Source organism: Sinohyriopsis cumingii, chromosome 4 (genome assembly GCF_028554795.1).
Source record: "Sinohyriopsis cumingii isolate HCF-2022 chromosome 4, ASM2855479v2, whole genome shotgun sequence".
Classification (NCBI taxonomy): domain Eukaryota; kingdom Metazoa; phylum Mollusca; class Bivalvia; order Unionida; family Unionidae; genus Sinohyriopsis; species Sinohyriopsis cumingii.
The window spans coordinates 18,389,401-18,409,449 of record NC_142964.1 but is presented as its reverse complement, the minus strand read 5'-3'; the positions used below and the strand labels follow the sequence as shown (position 1 = coordinate 18,409,449).

General features: G+C 39.6%; 1 protein-coding gene across 5 annotated transcripts in view; it reads right to left on the bottom strand.

The window, feature by feature from the left end:
- LOC149800705 (uncharacterized) overlaps positions 1-20,049 on the bottom strand; it is a 133,764-nt gene that overhangs the window by 101,009 nt on the left and 12,706 nt on the right. For 2 of the 5 annotated variants that reach the window (XM_089954746.1, XM_089954750.1), the window contains exons 1-2: positions 15,724-15,915; positions 13,865-14,000 (exon numbers count right to left, since the gene is read on the bottom strand). In XM_089954746.1, the coding sequence (XP_089810872.1) occupies positions 13,865-13,921 (57 nt within the window). In that variant the 5' untranslated portion in view covers positions 13,922-14,000; positions 15,724-15,915. Of the gene's footprint in view, positions 1-13,864; positions 14,001-15,723; positions 15,916-20,049 lie in introns of those variants that run through there. The other 3 variants (XM_089954748.1, XM_089954747.1, XM_089954749.1) reach the window with 2 other exon arrangements.

Genomic DNA, 20,049 nt, shown 5'->3' with positions numbered 1-20,049 from the left:
TATTGTAAAAAAAAACGGCGTTTCTAATTAACCCGCCGGGCCTCTACGACCCCACTAGTGTATTCGTTTACAACTACATGAGGTGGTTTTCGCGATGATGAAATCGCCGCGAGTACGTTCAATGCCTCACGGCCACATATCGGTGGGTCACTTAATCGCTGTGTTGGCAACGTGGAATAAAACGCCCGGGCTGAACACGCCCGGATATACCGCATGAACTCGTTTGGCGGGGCTAACCCGTATGAATCAAAATAGACGATTGCACGCGGATCAATCGCGTATGCAACCCAATGAGTTCCCGCTCCGGAGGACCCATCGAGGTTAATTATGCCTGTTTCAATATTCCTTGGTGCCGCCGGTAATTGATCCCTCATAAAAACACCTCTGAAGTTTTTTATCGCTAGCGCGTTTGCGGCGTCTATTAAATCAAAATTAGACATGGGAGTCATTGACTCAGGAGTCATTGACTCCCGAGTCAATAAACGGTTCCCGGTAGTCTTAGACCCTTTCCCGAGTACCATGAATACGGGGTTCCCGGTAGTCTTAGACCCTTTCCGGCCACGGATCGTTTTTTTTTATAGCCTTTCCCGGTTGCCTTCTTCAATGCCATCCCCGCCGCGGTACCAACGGCTCCTAACGCCGCCGCCTTCGCCACTGCTGGTGCGGCCGCGGCAATCAACGCTGGAATCGCAGCTAACAACGGAAATATCCCGCCGGTCTTTTCCATGTTTTTAATCGCTGCGGCCGAGAAATCTACCTGAACACCCTTTTTATTCTTCATCGCATCATTGAAATGTTTTATTTGACGCGCCGTCAACGATATCTTATGATTACCACCCGCCATCTGTGACGGCTTCAGTGTTATTGTGGTCCCGCACTGTTTAGCCGACTTTGATCGTAATTTCTTGACTTGACCATCAGTCAACTCTACACTGACGACACTATACGACATTTTATTGTAAACGTGTTTGTGCTTTCAATTACATGTTTTCCACTGGTGCATCAACGATTCTCATTCGTCCACCAACGCCTTCTAGCAGCATTGATTTATCGCTGAGAATGACAGCAACCGCTCTATAATTAACACCAGCCGGGTCTATACGAGCTCGGAAGTGTATATCAACGACGGATTGTCTCGTTAAATCAAGATGTTCCAACGAAAAATAATAAATCGGATACAGCTTTTTAAAATCAAGTTGTGATATTTGCAAACCGGTGTCGACGTTTTGATCACGACCCATGTATGACAGCAATCGATGATACACACGTGCGACATGGTTGTCGCCGTAATTAAGCTGTATATCCTCGGATGGTTCCTGTTGTCCGTTTATTCTCAGCGAAACATCCCTGACTCCTAATTTATCAAATATCATATGGCTGCGTTCTTGACTGTCCAATCGTTCCCTATTCTGTAGCGCTATAAAAATATGACGCGGGGCTGAAACACCCTGTTTTGATGCCAGGTGCCATGTAAACGTATCGGCGACGTTATCCTCTTTAGCATCAGTTGTTACCGCTAGCCAACTCAACAACGATTTTCCTCCCTGTTCCATAAATGCTAACAATCGTGCTTCCGTGGTAACTGATGGAGTCAGCACCGGCATCCACAATGCCATTTTAGTTAAAATGACTTTACCGGCAGCGACGCCAGCAGCATGCCATATTGCATTGTTATCATCGCCCCTTCGCGTCAGCGCGATTGTATGCTTAGCCCCATAGATAACCCTCCTGACATTTCTGCAGAATCCAAATATGTGATGGAGTGGAATCGCGCATGAAAACTGTCGGCGTGGTCTTTGCAACATTGTTACTCGTGCTGCGAATCCCATATTGTAATTATCGTTAAGACTTTTTATAACAGTGAAATTAGCGTCTGGTCTTGCTCTGCGGTCTGGGTTATTTGCTTCAGCCTGTGGGTCAACTGCGCTATCTCTTTCCACCAGCACGTTAACGTATTGAAGATGATCAGCGTTATCGGTGGTGTCCTTCGCAAACATCATAGATGGGCCCGTCGATCTCGTATAATCGTCCGAGTATCTCGCTAACCCAATTATCGTCGTTGCAACATCAACCTCGCGTTCTATTGATTCAATTTCTCGCCCGTCAATAAGATATCTGGCGCTCTCAAATAACGCCATGATACCGTTGTTAACGAAGCCAACTCGAACACGATCGTTATCTGCGTATGGTGCATTATCGGCGGCATTTGTCACGAGTTCTCCCTCAATTTCGATAAACGCTTCACATGGCAGAAAGTATCTACTGGTATCTTGGACTTGAAGTTCAATTCGCGATCGTAGGTCGGGTTGCGCTGCATAATAAGAATAATATTGATAATCACGGACAGAATCATCCCTGCGCACTGGGGCATCCATATCAAACGCGGGATCAGCGGTTCGCGCAAACATTTTATTATTTATCATGTTGATGTTTTCAATTGCGATTTTCTTTGAATTCTGTTTAAGACCACTCCCCCGCTATTGTGTTCATGGGCGCGTTGGTGGATGACTGAGCCGCCAACGACTCTAGTTTTTCTTCCACGGCGTTATTTATTACTTTACTGACATTTGCAGGCATCACCGTCGTTGATGGCATCACCGGTGGTTTCTGTTTTTTTCTTGAAAATCTCTTGGATTTCACCAACGACATTAGTTTGTCCTTTGCTGCAGAAAGCGCCTTTCCGGCAACATCTCCAATAGCACTAATACCCTTATCACGAATAACATCAATAGCCTTCATTCCTAATTGTTTGGCTAACGGCGCTACTTTTGGAGCCATTCTTGTAAATAACCCCGCAATGGTGCTACCGAGACCATCTCCATAGTACGCGCGGTAAACAGGCAATCGCGAGTTTACCACGTAGACGAGTACTGGTTTATCGTGGTTGTAGTGTATGATCATCTTTATTATAAAAACACCGGTTTTTCAATTAGTGATTGTGATCACCAGTGATTGTGATCACCCCTTTCCCCTTTCCCACCGCCGTGTGGAAAACCGGAATAAATTTTATCAAAATTTCCTGGGGTTTTTGCCCTCGATAAAAATCCGGTTTTTTCCTGATTTCTAGTCATTTTTGGTCGTTTTTTGTTGCCTATAGTCGTTTTTTTTCGATTTTTCAGCAAAAACATCGATTTTCTCTAAATGATTTCCTGGGGTTTTTGCCCTCGAAAAATGGCCAAAAATGGCCAAAAAACGGTTAAAAACAGTCAAAAAATGGCAAAAAATGGCCAAAAATAGTCAAAAACGATAATAATTTTATAATTTTATAATTTTATAATTTTTTTAATCATCCACGAGTTCGTCTATGAGCGTTCGATACGCACTAACGTCCATGATACCACCCGTAAATAACCGCTTGCAAATATCAGCGGCCTCATTGATTATTTCCGGAGAGTTATTTCCGGCTCGTTTTCCTCCGATTAGTACCTCTAGCCGTGATATATCACTGAGAACACTGTTAGGACAGGTAACGCCGTAGGATTCTTTACCAACAGAGTATCCTTTTCCTTTTTTTGGTATTCTACTTTTTACTTTATTGTGGAATGCGTCGTAATCGGGGCCATCACCACGTAGTAATGCATTCTCGTGTTTACTAGCTAAATACACTATTCTTGTCCAATCCTTTAACGACTTTATACTTTTCTTGTAACCGCTATTGATATGCTCCTTATCTCGTATGCTCTTAGCAAAATTGGAGGCAGTAAAATCAATTAATTCTTCCCTCCTGTCCCTGAGGTCTCTAATTTGATCTATTGTGCTCTTCTTAAGTACATTACGGGGTATATTCCTCTCTTTTTCTTCTTCTGGTATTTCTTCTTCCGGTGTTTCTTCCGGTATTTCTTCTTCTGGTTCTCTTGCGGTAGCACCTAGTTCTTCTTCGTCGGCCATTGTAACATAAGGTTCTTGTGGTTCGGTTATAGCGAGTGGCGGTGGCCTCCGTGTTGTAGCAGCCGCTAGTGTTTCTAAAGACCTTTTTGTTTGTTCGGTCTGAGCCGCTATCTTTTCAAGCGCATCGAGGACGGGTACAGTTGCCGCCGTAACATCTTTGGTCGCTTTAGTTACCGGGGCAAAGAGTTGTTCGCTTCCAACAGTAAAATCGGTTTGTAGTTGCTGCCGCGTTTGAAGTTGCTCTCGGACCCTGTCTCGTAACGGTATGAACTTTTTAAGCGCCGCTAGCCGCTCTCTGGCTAGCCGAGTAGTAAGTGATTCGCCTACCATTATTGCAATTGCGAAGCAATTTCTAATTTCTCGCCGGAGTTTTCGTCTATAATCCTTCTAATGTTTTTGATCTTGCTAGAAATCTCCCGGCGTCGTTCATAAACACGTCCGAGTTTTTTTCGTATTATTTCAACGGCAGTAAATAGTCCAATGAATGCATTTGCGTCATTGTGGTACAAGTTTTCATTAATCGTATGTTGTAATCGTTTTACAAAAAAGTACTCGCGGGCCAGGGTAAAACGCCCCCGTTTTGATTGCTCGTTAATAATTTCATAATCGGATAATATTTTTTCACTGTCGAGACCATCAGATAATTCAATTCCTTGATTTTTTAATTTTGAAATCTCGGCTAATATATTATTGATGTCTTCGATATTCATTATTCCTATAAAACATCTTGTTTTTAAATAAAAAAAAATGAAACCCCCGCGTATCAATTCCGAAGGTGTTTAATAATTCGTTTTCTTCCGGAATGGACAATTTATTGTCATGGCGACTTCGTCAGCGCCATAGGCGCCGGTGACTTCGTATCTACATATGAAAATCGAATTCTATGCCCGGTCTTTTTTGAGATTGCTGTTTGATATACTCGTTCTGCTACTTTTCGTATTGAGGCGATACAAATGTCAAAGTATCTACTGGCTTCATTCATCGACTGAAATATTTTTTCCTCGTGAGTTGTTGTATCAAATGACTTTACGGGTTTTGCTTTCTTTGGGTATTTACCGGTTTGGCCCTTTTTGGTATTTTGACTCTGCGAGACAGCTTGCAAGTTTATAAGAGAATTATCAGTCTTATTATTATTAATATGATCAATCACAAGTCCATTTTCGATTAATCCGTTGAATACCTCAAATACCGCCCTATGAACATGGTACTTCTTCTTTCCGGCACCAAACACCAGATACCCCTGATTACTTACGGTACCAACCGGCTTCTTCAGTTTGCGGTTTCTAACAATGCCGTCGCGAGATGCCTCGTAATTGACGAGCACAGGATGCGGCTGAAATTCTTGGTCCATTTGTATAATAATACTATTTGTCTAATTTATTATTTGGTTTAATTATAAATCTTTCAACGTAGTCTTGGGGGGTTTTGATGACGAAGTCGGCGGTGGGGTCAATGACGGCGTTTTTAATTCGCTTGTCATAATAGCGTTTTAGTTCCCTGTATCGCTTTCCGCCACAATTAATACACAACTGCGATTTTCCTCTTACACCGACGTGGCAAACCAAGCACGGGAGGGGGCCAAGAGAACCATTACGAACGCTTTGTAAATGATACCCGCAGAATTCACCTCTACATGATTTATTGCACGGGGTTGTCGACCCAATCATCAACCATTTGCATTTATTCATTATACTATATTCTTTCATTTAAATACTTGTTTTAATTATATGGATGAGTTCGAGAGATTGGCAGCAATTAAGCCCTGGAAAAATATTAAGTTCAATCTCGATAGAGTCCTCAAGGACGCACCAAAAGCGTTAATAAACGATAGAACCCTGTTGAATAAAATACGCGACTCTATCAATGAATTCAAGCGTGATGGTGCATCTCATAGTTGGTCAACATTTCGAATTGATGGCGTTGTTGATGCTACCATGAACGACAACCGCGCAGCAACGATAATATCACAACTTGACGGTAAAAGATATTTCTTCAGAGTAAAATTCATTGTCCGGGTGGAATCAGGTAATTGGATCATACGTGATAAATTTGAACCAGTTCTCAGCGACATGAAAACAGTCACTGTCAGCCGCGACTCCAAGCCGGGGCTGTTAACCGGAATTGACAGACCATACTATGAACGAGCGTATCCTGAAACAGCAGTTGTTTATGGAATATACCCGTTAAATAAGAAACCTGATATCGTAAAACTGAAACCGATGAAACAGTCAACGGGGATAAATTGTGTAGCAGAACGAATAATAGAGCATTTTACAAATGCATGTCGAGGAAACAAATTGACTGATTTACGACGTAGCAAAATCAACCAGTGGGAACTAACCGTAAAAGAGCGTGGAGCGACCATCAGCGACATAGCGAGATTAGAAACGTCGTTGAGATTTCCAATAACCGTTACAACGATAACCGGTGAAGTATTATACGAATCAAAGTACAAATCAAATGGGGCCCCAATCAAAATTATTGATCATAACGAACACGCATGGACGCCCGCGATCACAATATTTCCACGGGATAGAACAGTAAAGTATATACCCGAAGAATTCTCCCGGGATGGTTTTCTCGCGGAGAGGAAACTATTTGATGCTATTGCCTACTTGTGTAAAAACGACCCTGTATCAGTGTGGTTACTTCGCAGCGCTGAAAACGATGCGGATACCTTTGATCAGTTTGTAAGACCAAACGGCGAATTATATCGCACTGAAGCATTTCACAACAGGATGAAAAAAACCGCCATGGAATTTGAAGAGCATGATGAACAACTGCTAACAAATTGTTTTACGATTCCATCGGTTGTAGCTCATGTTGCAGCAAGGAAAAATGCGTGGAGACCAACGCGCAAGGAATTTCTGCCGGATGTACAATCCAGTTGTTTGGAATACTATCACGGTGGACTATGGAACACTGAATACAGCCGCGACGCTATGATCTCGGTTGATATGGTTGCCTGTTATCCAGCGAGTTTTCTCGGGTATGGATCCGCCGCTGAGTACTTTAGACGATTTGGACACCCCAGACATGAAATGACTCGTGTTGCTATTAATGGACCACTGCCTGATTTTGATTTAACCGGATTCGCTCGCATAGTATCATTTGAGTTCGCGGCAGGACTTCATCGCTGTTGCTATATTTGGATCGGTAGACACATGGCTGAAAAGAAGTGGCTGCCAATAGCGCTGCTACGGTATATGATTGATTGTAGCATGCTAGTTTCGTTGATTGTCAGTGACGCGATTATATCATACCGGGCACAGACTGAAGTCTGGTTACCAGAACCGGAGCGTCTAGATAGCATAATTGACGAGTCCAGAAAAAACATTGATGCCGACGACGAATATATCATCGAATGGTCCAGGAGGATATTTAACCAACGAAACCGCGAGGCAAAAGATCTCGGTAGAAGAATAATTGGTAAGTTCACACAAGGTGGAAAAAACCACGACTACAAACGATATTGCTCACGGCTGATTATAGATGACGCAGAATATGATTTCGTAATCAAGGACGCAGTGGCAAAAAATAGATACGTGAACTGCAAAACAGCTTTCTTGTCCAATGGAACGAGGTTGGGTACAGTTGTTACCTACAGCGATGGAGACAGCCCGGCGTATCCACATTTGAGGGCGTCTATGCTGGGTTATGCCGCTATCAATTTATTCTCGATGATAAATAGATTCCCCGATACCGCGGTTAGAGTAGCCGTTGATTCGTTTTATGTTGACGTAAAGTACAAGGAAAACGTAGCCGAGTTTACTAGTCCGGACGAGAGTTGGGGTACATGGAGAATTAAAAATGAAATACGACGCGATTATTCCCCGTCAGCAGATGTCACCGTTGAGAACAACTACTTACGCGGTGATAAATTGTCAGAATGGTCTAATGCACCATCGTGTTCTGATCCAATTTGTAGACATAAAACAGTTTATTTAAGCGGCTGTGGCGGGTCAGGAAAGACGACTCGGGCAATTGAATTATTTCGAACGCGGGCAAGTATAATCGTGCTTACACCGACCCATAGACTAGCGCGAGAAATAAAACAACGAAATGTTGACGCCGTTACTTATCACAGCTTTTTTCGATACAGCGGCGGTGAGTGGACTCCTGATCGAATGGGTGAAAAATTTATTCCTGGAGTTATCATTTGGGATGAGATATGTACTGTTTCGTTAGATGTTTTACAAATGTTTCTTGATTGGTTGGTGCTCGCGAATACAGCGGTGATCATGTGTGGCGACCATGGTCAACCACCACCATTTGTCGGCGAGGGCCCACATGATTGGTTAAAGGGTTTTGTGGACTATTATGAAGAAACCGATACTGATTACCGAGCACTTGATGAACAACTGCGCGGGGTTAAAAAATTAATCAGATTACAGCCGGATAGAATTCAGTGTGAAATAATCCGCGAGGTGATTCCGGAAACGCCGTTAAATGAATTCTGGGAAACATGGAGACCAAACGATTTGATTGTAGCGAGTAGAAAGATAGTCAGGGACACACTTCAGCGGAAGTTGTTTACGTTGCATAAGGAAAAATTTCCAACGCGTCCAGTGCCGTTATGTTATAGACCCGCGGATACACGGCGGCAGAACATTGAAGTTGAAATCCCGGGCCGGACAGAAAAACAAATTCTCGTGCTGAATGATATTGTGCTCGTTGATATCAGCGTCGTCGAGGACGCGCTACGTGCTGATAAATCCCCGTGGACGCTAGGATACGCAACAACAATACATTCCTCGCAGGGACTAACCATCACGGACACAATTGTTTGGATGGTTGATAATCGCATCGAATGGTCGAATCTAGTCTATCTTGCAGTGTCCCGAGTAAGGAGGATAAATCAGCTTCGAAGAATTGTTATTGACGGAGTCAGTGACGGAGTCACCAACGACAACGACATCATCGATGCAAGCGTCATTGATAGAAAACTCTCGGGTTACCGCCAACAGGATAAAAAAAAACAGCGGCGTTTTGATATTGATGCCGAATTAATAATTGCGTTACGACAACAACAGAATAATCACTGCGCGAGTTGTAATTGTGTAATGAGTTGGCGCTATTCGGATAAAGACGCTCGCCAATTTACCGTGGACAGAATCGATAACAGTCTCGGTCATGTTAAAAACAATGTGAGGTTGACCTGTCTTGAGTGTAATAGACGCAACGGCGCTAGTTAAGACCACGCGGGGGTAATTGAGTATCGTCAGGTATCACTTGTAGTTGCTCGCGTGTAAATCCGCGCTGAGGAGCAGTTGAATCCAGTCTATAGATCGGTGGTCTACCAGTTGATCGTGTTATCGTTGATATGTTATGTGTGGTAACACTCCAAATAGGATCAGTAGCTCTTTTTTTACCGCCTTCAAGCTCTCCTGGTTCATATAGATATCTAACAGTGACATCGCCGAGAATCGGCTTGGAAACGCTATCTATTTTTGATCTTCCGGGTATATACTCGTATTTAATCGCGTCGCTGGGCTTCATGTTGATTGCTCGGGTAATCTCGTTATTTAACGCTGCAATTACGCCCGATAACCTTTTGACCCATTCACGAGATCGTTTTTCTTGGATGAATTCCTTCGCGTATTGATATCCAAATAACCGTTCAGCGAGAGTCCGATTGAATCGTTCAACAATTGCCTGATCACGATGTAGCGCAGTATGACCTCGTCGTACCGCGACGCTATGATGTTTCAGCGTTGATAAAACAGCGCCGCGAAATTCACTACCGGGATCAACTTGTAGTAGATTTGGCCAGCGCAGAGGACCCCTTCGATAAATTCTTTCAAACGCAGCGGCTACTTCAGTTGCTGACTTTGTTTTTAACGGCTCCGCTTGTTTGTATCGACTCGCAACATCAACTACGGTTAGCGCGTATTTGTAACCGTTGTCATGCGGCAGAAATAATATGTCAGCTTGATGAACTTCATTGGGTACGCTGACATCAAAGCGCGAGAAGTTGATTTGTTTAGGTGGTGGTAGATAAATTTGCCATATAGCCTGTTTGGATAACCAATTAGCCGCAGTGGCCTTTGTTACCTTTGCAGCGCTTGCGAGTTTACCAATTGCGGCCTTTCCTTTCCAGTATCCTCTCGGAGAATAATAGATGGATTCCATGTTGTTATTATAAACGCTAGCGTTTTCAATTACCAGCGCGAGAAGCTCCGCTTCCAATCATTAATTTACCTTTCATAGCCGATTTTACCAACCATGAGGCCAATTTTTCTTTGACGGATTTATCGGGAATAGCATTTAACGCGTGAATTAATTTTACATCCGCGATATGACGCTGTTGCAGATCACCGCTACGATAAGCTATATCATGTATCCGACATGCTTCGTCGATAGCGTTTATTGGATACTCACCGGGTCGCGGCTGATTTTGATCATCGAGTCTGATATCTAATCGTGTTCCGGGGCCACAGTAGCTATATCCTGGGAGGTGTTTTTCTCCTGGATACTTTGCCCACGGTGTTCCGGGGAGTTTTGATAACTTGGCTGCAATATCACCTCCTCGCTTTTTTTTAAAACATCTCCGGGTCTAGCAGAAATAAATCTAAATTTCTTTGTACCGCATTGTACACACTTACCAGTAAGCGCCGATCTGTTATTTCTTGTTGTAACGGTTGTCATATCATTTGTGCCAGTACGCACTCTACACTTCACACAATATAAATCCATAATTTATGTATAGAGACATGAATATAATTGACTTTTCAGCGACTAAAACAAGAGAACCAGTTAAGCATGTTGCAGCGTTACCAAACTCGATCCGGATGATTATCATCGGACCATCTGGATCCGGCAAGACGCAATTGTTACTTAATTTAATAATGAGATGGATGAAGTGGGATAAGTTGTATTTGGTTGCTCCTAGCGTAGATGATCAACGATGCTACGAGGTGTTGAAAGATTTTAACGAGAATGCATCAGCGATCGCTAAAAAAAATGTTATTGAGTTTATTACAGATATCAATGATGCACCAGGTATCGATGATATTGATGGCGACGTTAACAATCTAGTCGTGTACGATGATGTTATGTTAGACAATCAAAAAAACCCAGCTAGGATATTTTCCAGAGGCAGGCATAAAAACACTGACGTGATATATGTCACTCAACGATACACTCAGATTCCAAAAGTAATCAGAGACAACTGTAATATTCTTGCCGTATTCAACGGCGTTGATACACACACGCTACGAAATATTTGGCAGACATGGTGCGGCGGTGACATGGACTTTAATGTTTTTCGAAACTTTTTTAGTCATGCTCAGTCGACCCCACATGGATTTGTAACGATAAATTTACATGACCCTCGGACACGATATCGTATCGGACTTGACCAAATATTCGGTTAGTTGTAAATAATTTTCATTGTAAGATCATAGCAGCAGAGGGGGCGATGACATCGACGCGGTCGTCGATGTGCTTACCGGACGCTGACGACGCTGGGGATCGACGCGCAGAAGGTGTTAATTAAACCAAATGACGACGCGACGATCCCCCAACGACGTCGTCGTTTTTTTTTTTACCAGCGCTGACTACACCGGATCCGCTGAGTGCAGAAGTAATAATTAAGCAAAATGACGATTGGACAAAATGTCGGATTCGCCCCCTCTGCTGCTACCCAGCAAAATGCAATATTCTCTCTGCTACTGGGTAAACAAATTGAAAATTGGTATGTGGGACTTATACAGCCTCTAACTAAAATTCAAGGGAAAGTGTCTGCGAGAAACAAAATGCTTCATGCTTGGAACTTACAATTGATGATATAAGCAGCCAAGAGTATCAGTAACTCTGGCAGACTGTGAAAGTAACTGAAGCCAAACTCTTCCTTTAGTCAAGAATATACTAAAGACCAGGCATAATTTTAGAATGAGAATAAGGATAGAACTCTGATGGCAGAAAACAGAAAACTTCTTAAATCTGCACCATATTAAAATCTAAAAACGATGAGAAGATTTAAGAGATCGTTTTGTTGTCTTTAAATAAAGGTGGCGAAGGTGACATCACTTGTGGTACCTGCAAAGTAGCTGGAGATGAATATTGAGGATGGTGACAAATACTTGCAGCCTATTCCAAGTTAGATATGGTGGCTTCAAGTAACAAAGGCTTGAAAAAAAGTGAAGCAACATCTCTTGGATATTGAGGCACCTGGAGCTGGTCATTGTACACAAGAAGTGATCCATAAGAGTGCCTGTATAAAATGAGTTCACGAAACTGGACAAAGTTCATTCTTCTGGTGGCTGATGCTTTATAATCAATTGTGGTCATGGGCAGTTGCGATCAGAGGGATATGGCATAGTCCAGTGATGACCAAGTAGGGCCATCTTGGCTGGCATAATGTCCAATTCTTGATGTTGGGATGAGATAAGGGATATTGATCCACAGAGCCAGTCCATAAAACTGATATGCAAGATGGTAACTGAGCCTGTTACTTGCTCCTTATCTCACTCCCCAGCAAGTGATATGGTGTCAAACCTTTGCATGCAAACTGACTACATTAGGGGATGCAATCACAACCCATGCAGGTATGCACCAAGAGGCACCTAATTGTGTGAGGAGGGCAAAGTGATTACACTAAATGCCTGAAACTTTGTCATCGAGGAAAGAAAGAACAGCCAGTTAAAAATTTATAGTTGGCAAGTACTTTCTTTCAAAGTGAACACTCCTCCAACTTGCTTGAAGGTAGAAAACTTTCAAAATGCTTGTATATGGATTGCAAGGTCTATCTGTCTGTAGAGAGCATATTACTCGGCATAAGCGGAAATAGTAAATGAATTATTCAAGGAATTTGGTGCCAATCTCTTTAACTGGGGGCAGGTCACTCTAACTCCGACCTAGGTGGGAAGATAAATTTCAGCTTTAATCTAAAAATTTAGATAGAGATGACTGCATCGGAGAGGTAGCAGTAGTTCTCCATAGGTATTATGATTGGGTAACATATTTGAAGAAACAACCTTCTATTGTTTGGGTACTACAGTACAATGTTCTGTAAGGTAGAGAAACAGCATACTCTCTATTGCTTTTGTACCAGAATGAGGTGGCTTATGATGTAGAGAAAAGCAAGAAATCTTGAGGAAACCACTGAATTTGGATTGGGAGTTGCCTCCTGAATTTGCCTCTTCAATATATCTTTACATGCAGTGACAACTGGACTTCAATATTTCCTAACATGCAGTGACGACTGGACTTCAATATTTCTTTACATGCAGTGAGTCTCTGACTCTAAGATCTTGGTAACTACAACAAAATACCAATGATAAAAACCAAAACATTTAAACATTTTCATTAAGTTTTTATCTACCTGCATAACCCTATTCCATGATGAAAATTACTCTGTAATCAAATTTTTCCATAATTATAAACAATCTGTTGCAATTTCTTCATGGAGCTTGTGCTTATATCTAACATGGAGTTTTGTGTTGCTGAAATAAGCATTAATCAGCGATTTCTAAATATATCAACTGATATTCAATCAGCAATTTCTAAATATGCCAAGCGATGTTCAATCAGCAATTTCTAAATATGCCAAGCAATGTTCAATCAGCAATTTTTAAATATGCCAAGCAATGTTCAATCAGCAATTTTTAAATATGCCAGGCAATGTTCAATCAGCAATTTCTAAATATGCCAAGCAATGTTCAATCAGCAATTTCTAAATATGCCAAGCAATGTTCAATCAGCAATTTCTAAATATGCCAACCAATGTTCAATCAGCAATTTCTAAATATGCCAACCCATGGTCAATGGGTGCTTTTTAAATACATCAACCCACCTTCACTGGTTAATTTTCTATATGAAATAGAAATCTCTGTGTTAAACAGACTGATTTGTATGTTGAATGTAATAATAAAATAAAAAGTCAATAAATGTATAAATATTTCTTTTCTTCATACAAATGGAAGCAACAATTTTTCCACTTATGTCATAGCTTCATTTGACAAGAAATACTTACCTTATTGTACATTTCCTCATCTGACTGGATTACCAGGTGTGTTACTTGATCAGTCATTGTTTAGTTGATATTGCATCTAACTGGATTACTAGGTGTGGTACTTGATCAATCATTGTTTACTGAACACTGCATCTCTCTGTAAGAAAGTATAAGAAATTAAAGTCTAGAATTCCTGTACATTATATCTTTGCTGATTTATCTGATTCATTCTGCATGACTTCTAATACGAATATGTGGTCTTAAAACAATTGGTAATAAAGATTGAGAAACTACAAGCTTTGTAAAATGGAAAATTTATTTATTTCCCTAGAAAACAAACTGAAAATGTAAAAAAAGAAACTACAGTATTGCAAATTAAATCCCACATAATTATAATATTACAGACACAAGTCCTAATGATTAAAGTTCTGAATAAATGTTAGTGGAAAACCAAATAATCCAATGCTGGAAGTGTTCATGTGCCTGTGGTGGCATATATAGTGTTGATGTGCAAACAGTCCTTTGTTGGGTCATAATTATACAATCCAAGAATATATCCTTATTTGAAAGTTCACTATAAATTCGAGACTTTATTGAGGAATGTTATTTTTCATGAGCACTTATTTTCAGTGAATAAATTGTTGTTGTTATTGTTGTAGGGTTTAATGCCATTTTTCAGCACATGATGGGCTATACGTGGCGACCAGTATTAATGGTGGAGGAAGAACCTGGGAAATCCCCAGAAAGAACCACCGACCCTCGAGAAGCTACTGGCAAGCTTTCTCACATACCCTCATTAGCTGAATCTTAGACTCGAACCCATACAGACAGTCAGGTGAGATGGCAGTGATCCGTAATGGACAGTGCTTTAGACCACTCGGCCACTGGGGGCCCCTTCAGTGAATAAATAAATTTGAATAAATTCTAGCCCAAATGAACTGCTGGACACAACTCTAGTACAATTGATTCTGATCAGATTTTAAAGGACAAATAAATAAGTTCTAGAAAACAAGATTATACAGTCCCCTACTTGACCTCATGTCACAATTCACATTTTCTAATAAATACTACCCTAGGAAAATAACCTTCTGGAAGGTTTCTAGGAAAATAACCTTCTGGAAGGTTTCTAATGTTTAGAAGATACTATAATTAGAATGTAAAATGTTGGTAAACACAATGTCCTTGACTCAGGGAAAAATAATTCTAATAGGTAAACCATGCTCAGAGGGAAACAATTTCTAAGCTATGGGTTAGTTGTTTATAGATTTTTTTTATAAATCCGGTCAAGTAGAAAATGAACTTGATTTTAGGACAAGGTCAAGTCTAACATATAACATTACATTACCAATAACATATAATGAAATTTTAAAAATTAAAAAAAACTAACAAACAATGCATACTAAATATAACATTACCCACCCCATAACTACTACCTGCATCCATCCATGTGTAAAATCAACCCTGTTCGTGAAGTGGAATGGTATAAAACTGAAAATAATGTGTGTGTGGTAATAAAATGGCCATAATGACTGTATAGTTAATGTGTGTTCCAGTGTGTGCTAATGTGTGTGCATGTGAGGGTGTGGGGGGGGGGGTGTGCATGAGCAAGAGTGTGCATGCAAGCATGACTATAAACACTGCATTGATAATAATGTGTGTGTGTTTGGTAATAAAATGACAATATTCGCTGAATTGCTAATATTGTGTACGTGTGCACGTGTGGTAATAAATTGACCATAATCACTGTATAGTTAATAATGTGTGTGTACATGTGCAAAAGGCATGAAACGGGGACATCAGTGTGAATACACACCCAAAAAAACAAAACAGGGACATCCCCACTTTGTAATGTCGGCTTAAATGAAATGCCACTACCTTACCTGATGATACAAACCATGAAACATGCGTATCTGAGCACGTCCCCGTTTTGTTGGCACAACAATATACACATACCACTCAACTCTAAACCTCATGTGTATCAGTTAGAAAACTATGTCCCTGTTTACATGGGAAAAATTTAGTGTTTTGCTGTCGGCTTGCGCACTTTACTTCCGAATTTACTCACCAAAGATGGCATCCGGAGGAGCTAACAGGATTTAAATCATTTGTGTAAACATAGACAAATAAGTACTGGGCCTCCCTTGGAGATATTTTTCTTTGCACCATGAAATTTGCCAAATCAAAAAACCTGGAGCCACTTTTCAGCCAAAGGAGCAATTTTTATGCCATAATGCATTGACTTAAACATATGCGTACTAATATATTGGCCCTATTTTCAATCTGATAATAAAACAGCTAGGACGTGTTTATATTACATTTCACAGAGCAAGAATAATTATTAATATATATATAACGATACATGTACCATTATATACACATGAAGTTCAATGTAAAGCATATGAAAAGGAAGAATAAGAATCTCTCTTTATAACTGATAATACAAAATATTGCTTACTCTTTAGTAACAATGCCACTGACACTTCATCAATGTCTGCCTCGTTTTTTTCCAAAGATCATTTCTTAAATGCCTTCATGAAATCAAAATTCTCAACATCAGGCCCATCAATAGAAATTCTCATTCAATTTTTCAGAGTAGATCTGCCATATAATTTCAAAAGCTTGTTTTGGTCAGATTCTGACGACTGAACAGTCTGCAATAGAAATAGGGGCAACAAGTAACCTGGTAGCTGCATCAGATGCAGCTGGATACAAATCTTTGTTTTTCAGAGCTTGATTAGCCATATTCTTTGTGCTTGATATGTACAGACTTGTTTTATGAAGTAAATTTTACATTTTTCATTGATATAATCGACTCTGGCCCTTACAGTTGATGACGCATCTTTATAGTGACATCCTGTGTTACTCAGACTACAAAAACATGTAATCTAAGTAAATAACCCCTTACACACTAAGCAGTCCCAAATGCGTCACACACTCAGTCTGCAATAAACATAAATTAACCGGTCCTACTAAATACTGCTAAGCCTGACAAAGCCACACAAAACCTGACAAAACCCAACAAAGCCTGACAAAGCCGTGCAAAGTCAATTAAAAAAGTGTATTTATATTGTTAATTATATTGACGAATAAATTAACCAAACTGAAAGACTAGTTTTCAACATAATTATGCCAAAATAATTACCGAAAACTTGGCGACAGAGTTCAAAATTCGAACAATGATTAAGTATTGGATAAAGTCTTCATACAATCAAATTTGAAATGTTTGTTATTGTTCTATAAATTATTCTTTTGACTGATTATGGACAGAGAATGCAATTTTCCAATATATGTTTTAACGAGTTATCAATTTTTATATGTACTTTTGTCTATATTCAACACAACATAACAACGGTACATAAAGCCAGAAAAAGTCATATTAGGAAGGTGTATTTATACTGCAATATCAGATTGATGAATAAATCAACCAAACCAAAAGACGAGGGTTATACACGTACCCCATTAATAGACCGCGAATGGAAAGATTAATTACTTTGGATAATAACAAAGTCAGACAAAATTATATTTGAAATGTTTTGTATTTTTATGAGTTAATTGGATAAACTATGGAAATAAAATGCCGTATCTTTAAGTACGCATTACTGAATTATCAAACATATTTTAGCAAACTCAACAAGTGTCGATGTTTGACAAAACATAACAAAGCACACAAATCCTGACAAAATCGTAACTAAAATGTATATTTTTAATATATATATATTCTACAAATTATCGACAGAAATGTCAATTTTTTACACAGGGACACAATGTCATGATATGGCAGAAAAGAATCATGCGAAGTCATCACAGAAAGTATTGTTTTCATTCCTATCTTGAAAAGTAGACGCCCAAAATGTAACACCTATATATCTTTGAATAACTAACCAATTAGAAGCATGCAACATGCCAAATGATGCTTAATAAAATACCAGGGGACACGTAAAAATTGTTATATTAATTTTAAAAAAAGTTACCCATGTTAGCTTCATTGGATATCTTTTACATCTCTCAATTATATTTCTTGTTTATATTTAACAAACATATTATTTAAGTTTAAATTCCAAAATGCAAAGTGCTTCTGCTCGAAAAAGACAAAAAATGAACTGGCCTTGTGCTGTATGTGGACTTAATCGTGCTGTTGCTTCCTTTATTTGTGACAAGTGCAAGTGTTTGATGCATGCAAAGTACGACAGGTTAACATCTGATGATTTAAAAACTATTTCTGGACAATACCCTTATGAGTGTCATGTGTGCATTCGTACAGCCGACAGCGGAGCGTAGAACTATGAAAGCTCGATGAACAGTCCCAATACGGTTATTATAATTATTATCATGTTGATTATCAAAACGCGTTTGTCCGTATCCACATGAGAGAAACTCACTTATCATAAATTAGTAAATGAAAATAGTAGTAAAATGCTTATAATACCAAAACCCATATATGCACATGTTAAAGATTGTGGTGAAAACGCCAGGCAAGGCAAGGTTGTGTTTTATCACATGTTTTATTTTGGTTATTTTTAAAAACGATTTAAAGAAACATATTTCTGACCAGAATAACTTATCAGCAGAATCTATATACAGTATGTATGCTGTATCAATGATTTACCACAAAATATATAAATTTTTCATTAAAAGGAAATGAGGCGTGCAAAACGAGTTGTATATTGTGGATACAGCTTATTATTTATTTTAAACAGACGTCACGCTAGGATTTTAAAACTAGGAGTCCTGGACTCCCATTTTGGTAAAAATAGGAGTCCCACCAACAAAAGTTGCAATCCCTTCTTTCCTACAGAATCAACACAGACTATTTTTTACATGGAGAGGTTTTCGTAATGTAATCGCTCACTTTAATATAGCTTCATTACAACAGTCCACTGACAGGATTGCAAATTTATGGTTTATTTATTTGTCTACGCCCTTGTAGTAATTTTAGGCAATGGTTAAATAGCATCTGATTTGCTGTTTTTTTTCCCCCGTATTTTCGTAAATACGTGTCAAGTCGGAAAACAGCTTAGACCTTAAAGCGCATCTCGCGAATTCCACAACATAGCATTGTCCCATACGTTTCTGACCGACATAATTTGCATTTTAAAGTTAAATCTTTAATAAAATAATACATTGGCTTTGCTTTTTATATTATTTTGAAAATATTTGCCCGATGATTTAAGAAAACAGACAATCTAATAAACTGGTACATCCCAGACTTAGAGGAGTTCGCCATTATTTCCCGTTAGGCCTACTGGTTCACTTACAGTTTCAAACTACTTTTATGACGAAATAGTGTACAAGAGGCAGTTAATATATATCCAGATCACCGATTCTGATCTTAAAACACGTTTGTATGTTTTATCATCAAATGATATCATGCAGGGAATTGAAAGTTGCTACCTTACTCGGAAAAGGGTCAATCAGCTATCAAAACATATACTTGTGAATGGGCAAGAGTTTGTTTATCAACGTAATTGATATCAAAACTAGGCCTAGCTAGTGATGTATTGATGAATACATTTCGCTACAACACTAGAACTAACCGGGTTAAGGCGAGGGGCATTTTTTAAAAAAAAGATTGGTCAGTCAATGTACCTCTAAAATAGTGATTGTTTGTCAATCAGAGTGATACTGAATTTTGCCAATTCAAGTAAGGACTTATTCCAAACACTAAGCTAGGCATCACACACATTTTTTACACTCAGCTACTGTCCTATCCAAACTATCAATTCTTGCAGCTTTAGCACTCTTCTAAATCTCGTTACAATCTTCGTAAGTTTGCCGTTTAACCCCAAAATACTTATCCAAATTTACGAATGGCATTTTGTCTAAGTCTCAACATGTCTTGATTCTCGTGCACTAGTTATTCCGATACATTCGGAAATGAACACAGTAACGAAAGCTAAAGTTGTTTATTTTGATGTACTTTTATAAATGACCACATATACATCGCTGGGTCTTTCTGACTCTTAATTCAATCACTGTTAATATCAGTACATTTACACACCCGGCCGCCAGTCAAAGCCTTTGAACTTGCCGCCCAGCTATTGCATCATGTTCTTTTTTATGTACTCTTATAATAGCAACATGTATGTATATCAATGGGTCTTTCAGTCACTGAATTCTGTCATTGTAAATATCAGCACAGGTAATTGATCAACACATTTTCCCACGAAGCAGGTGGCTGAAGCAAGACTGGCAAGTCTTTGAATTTT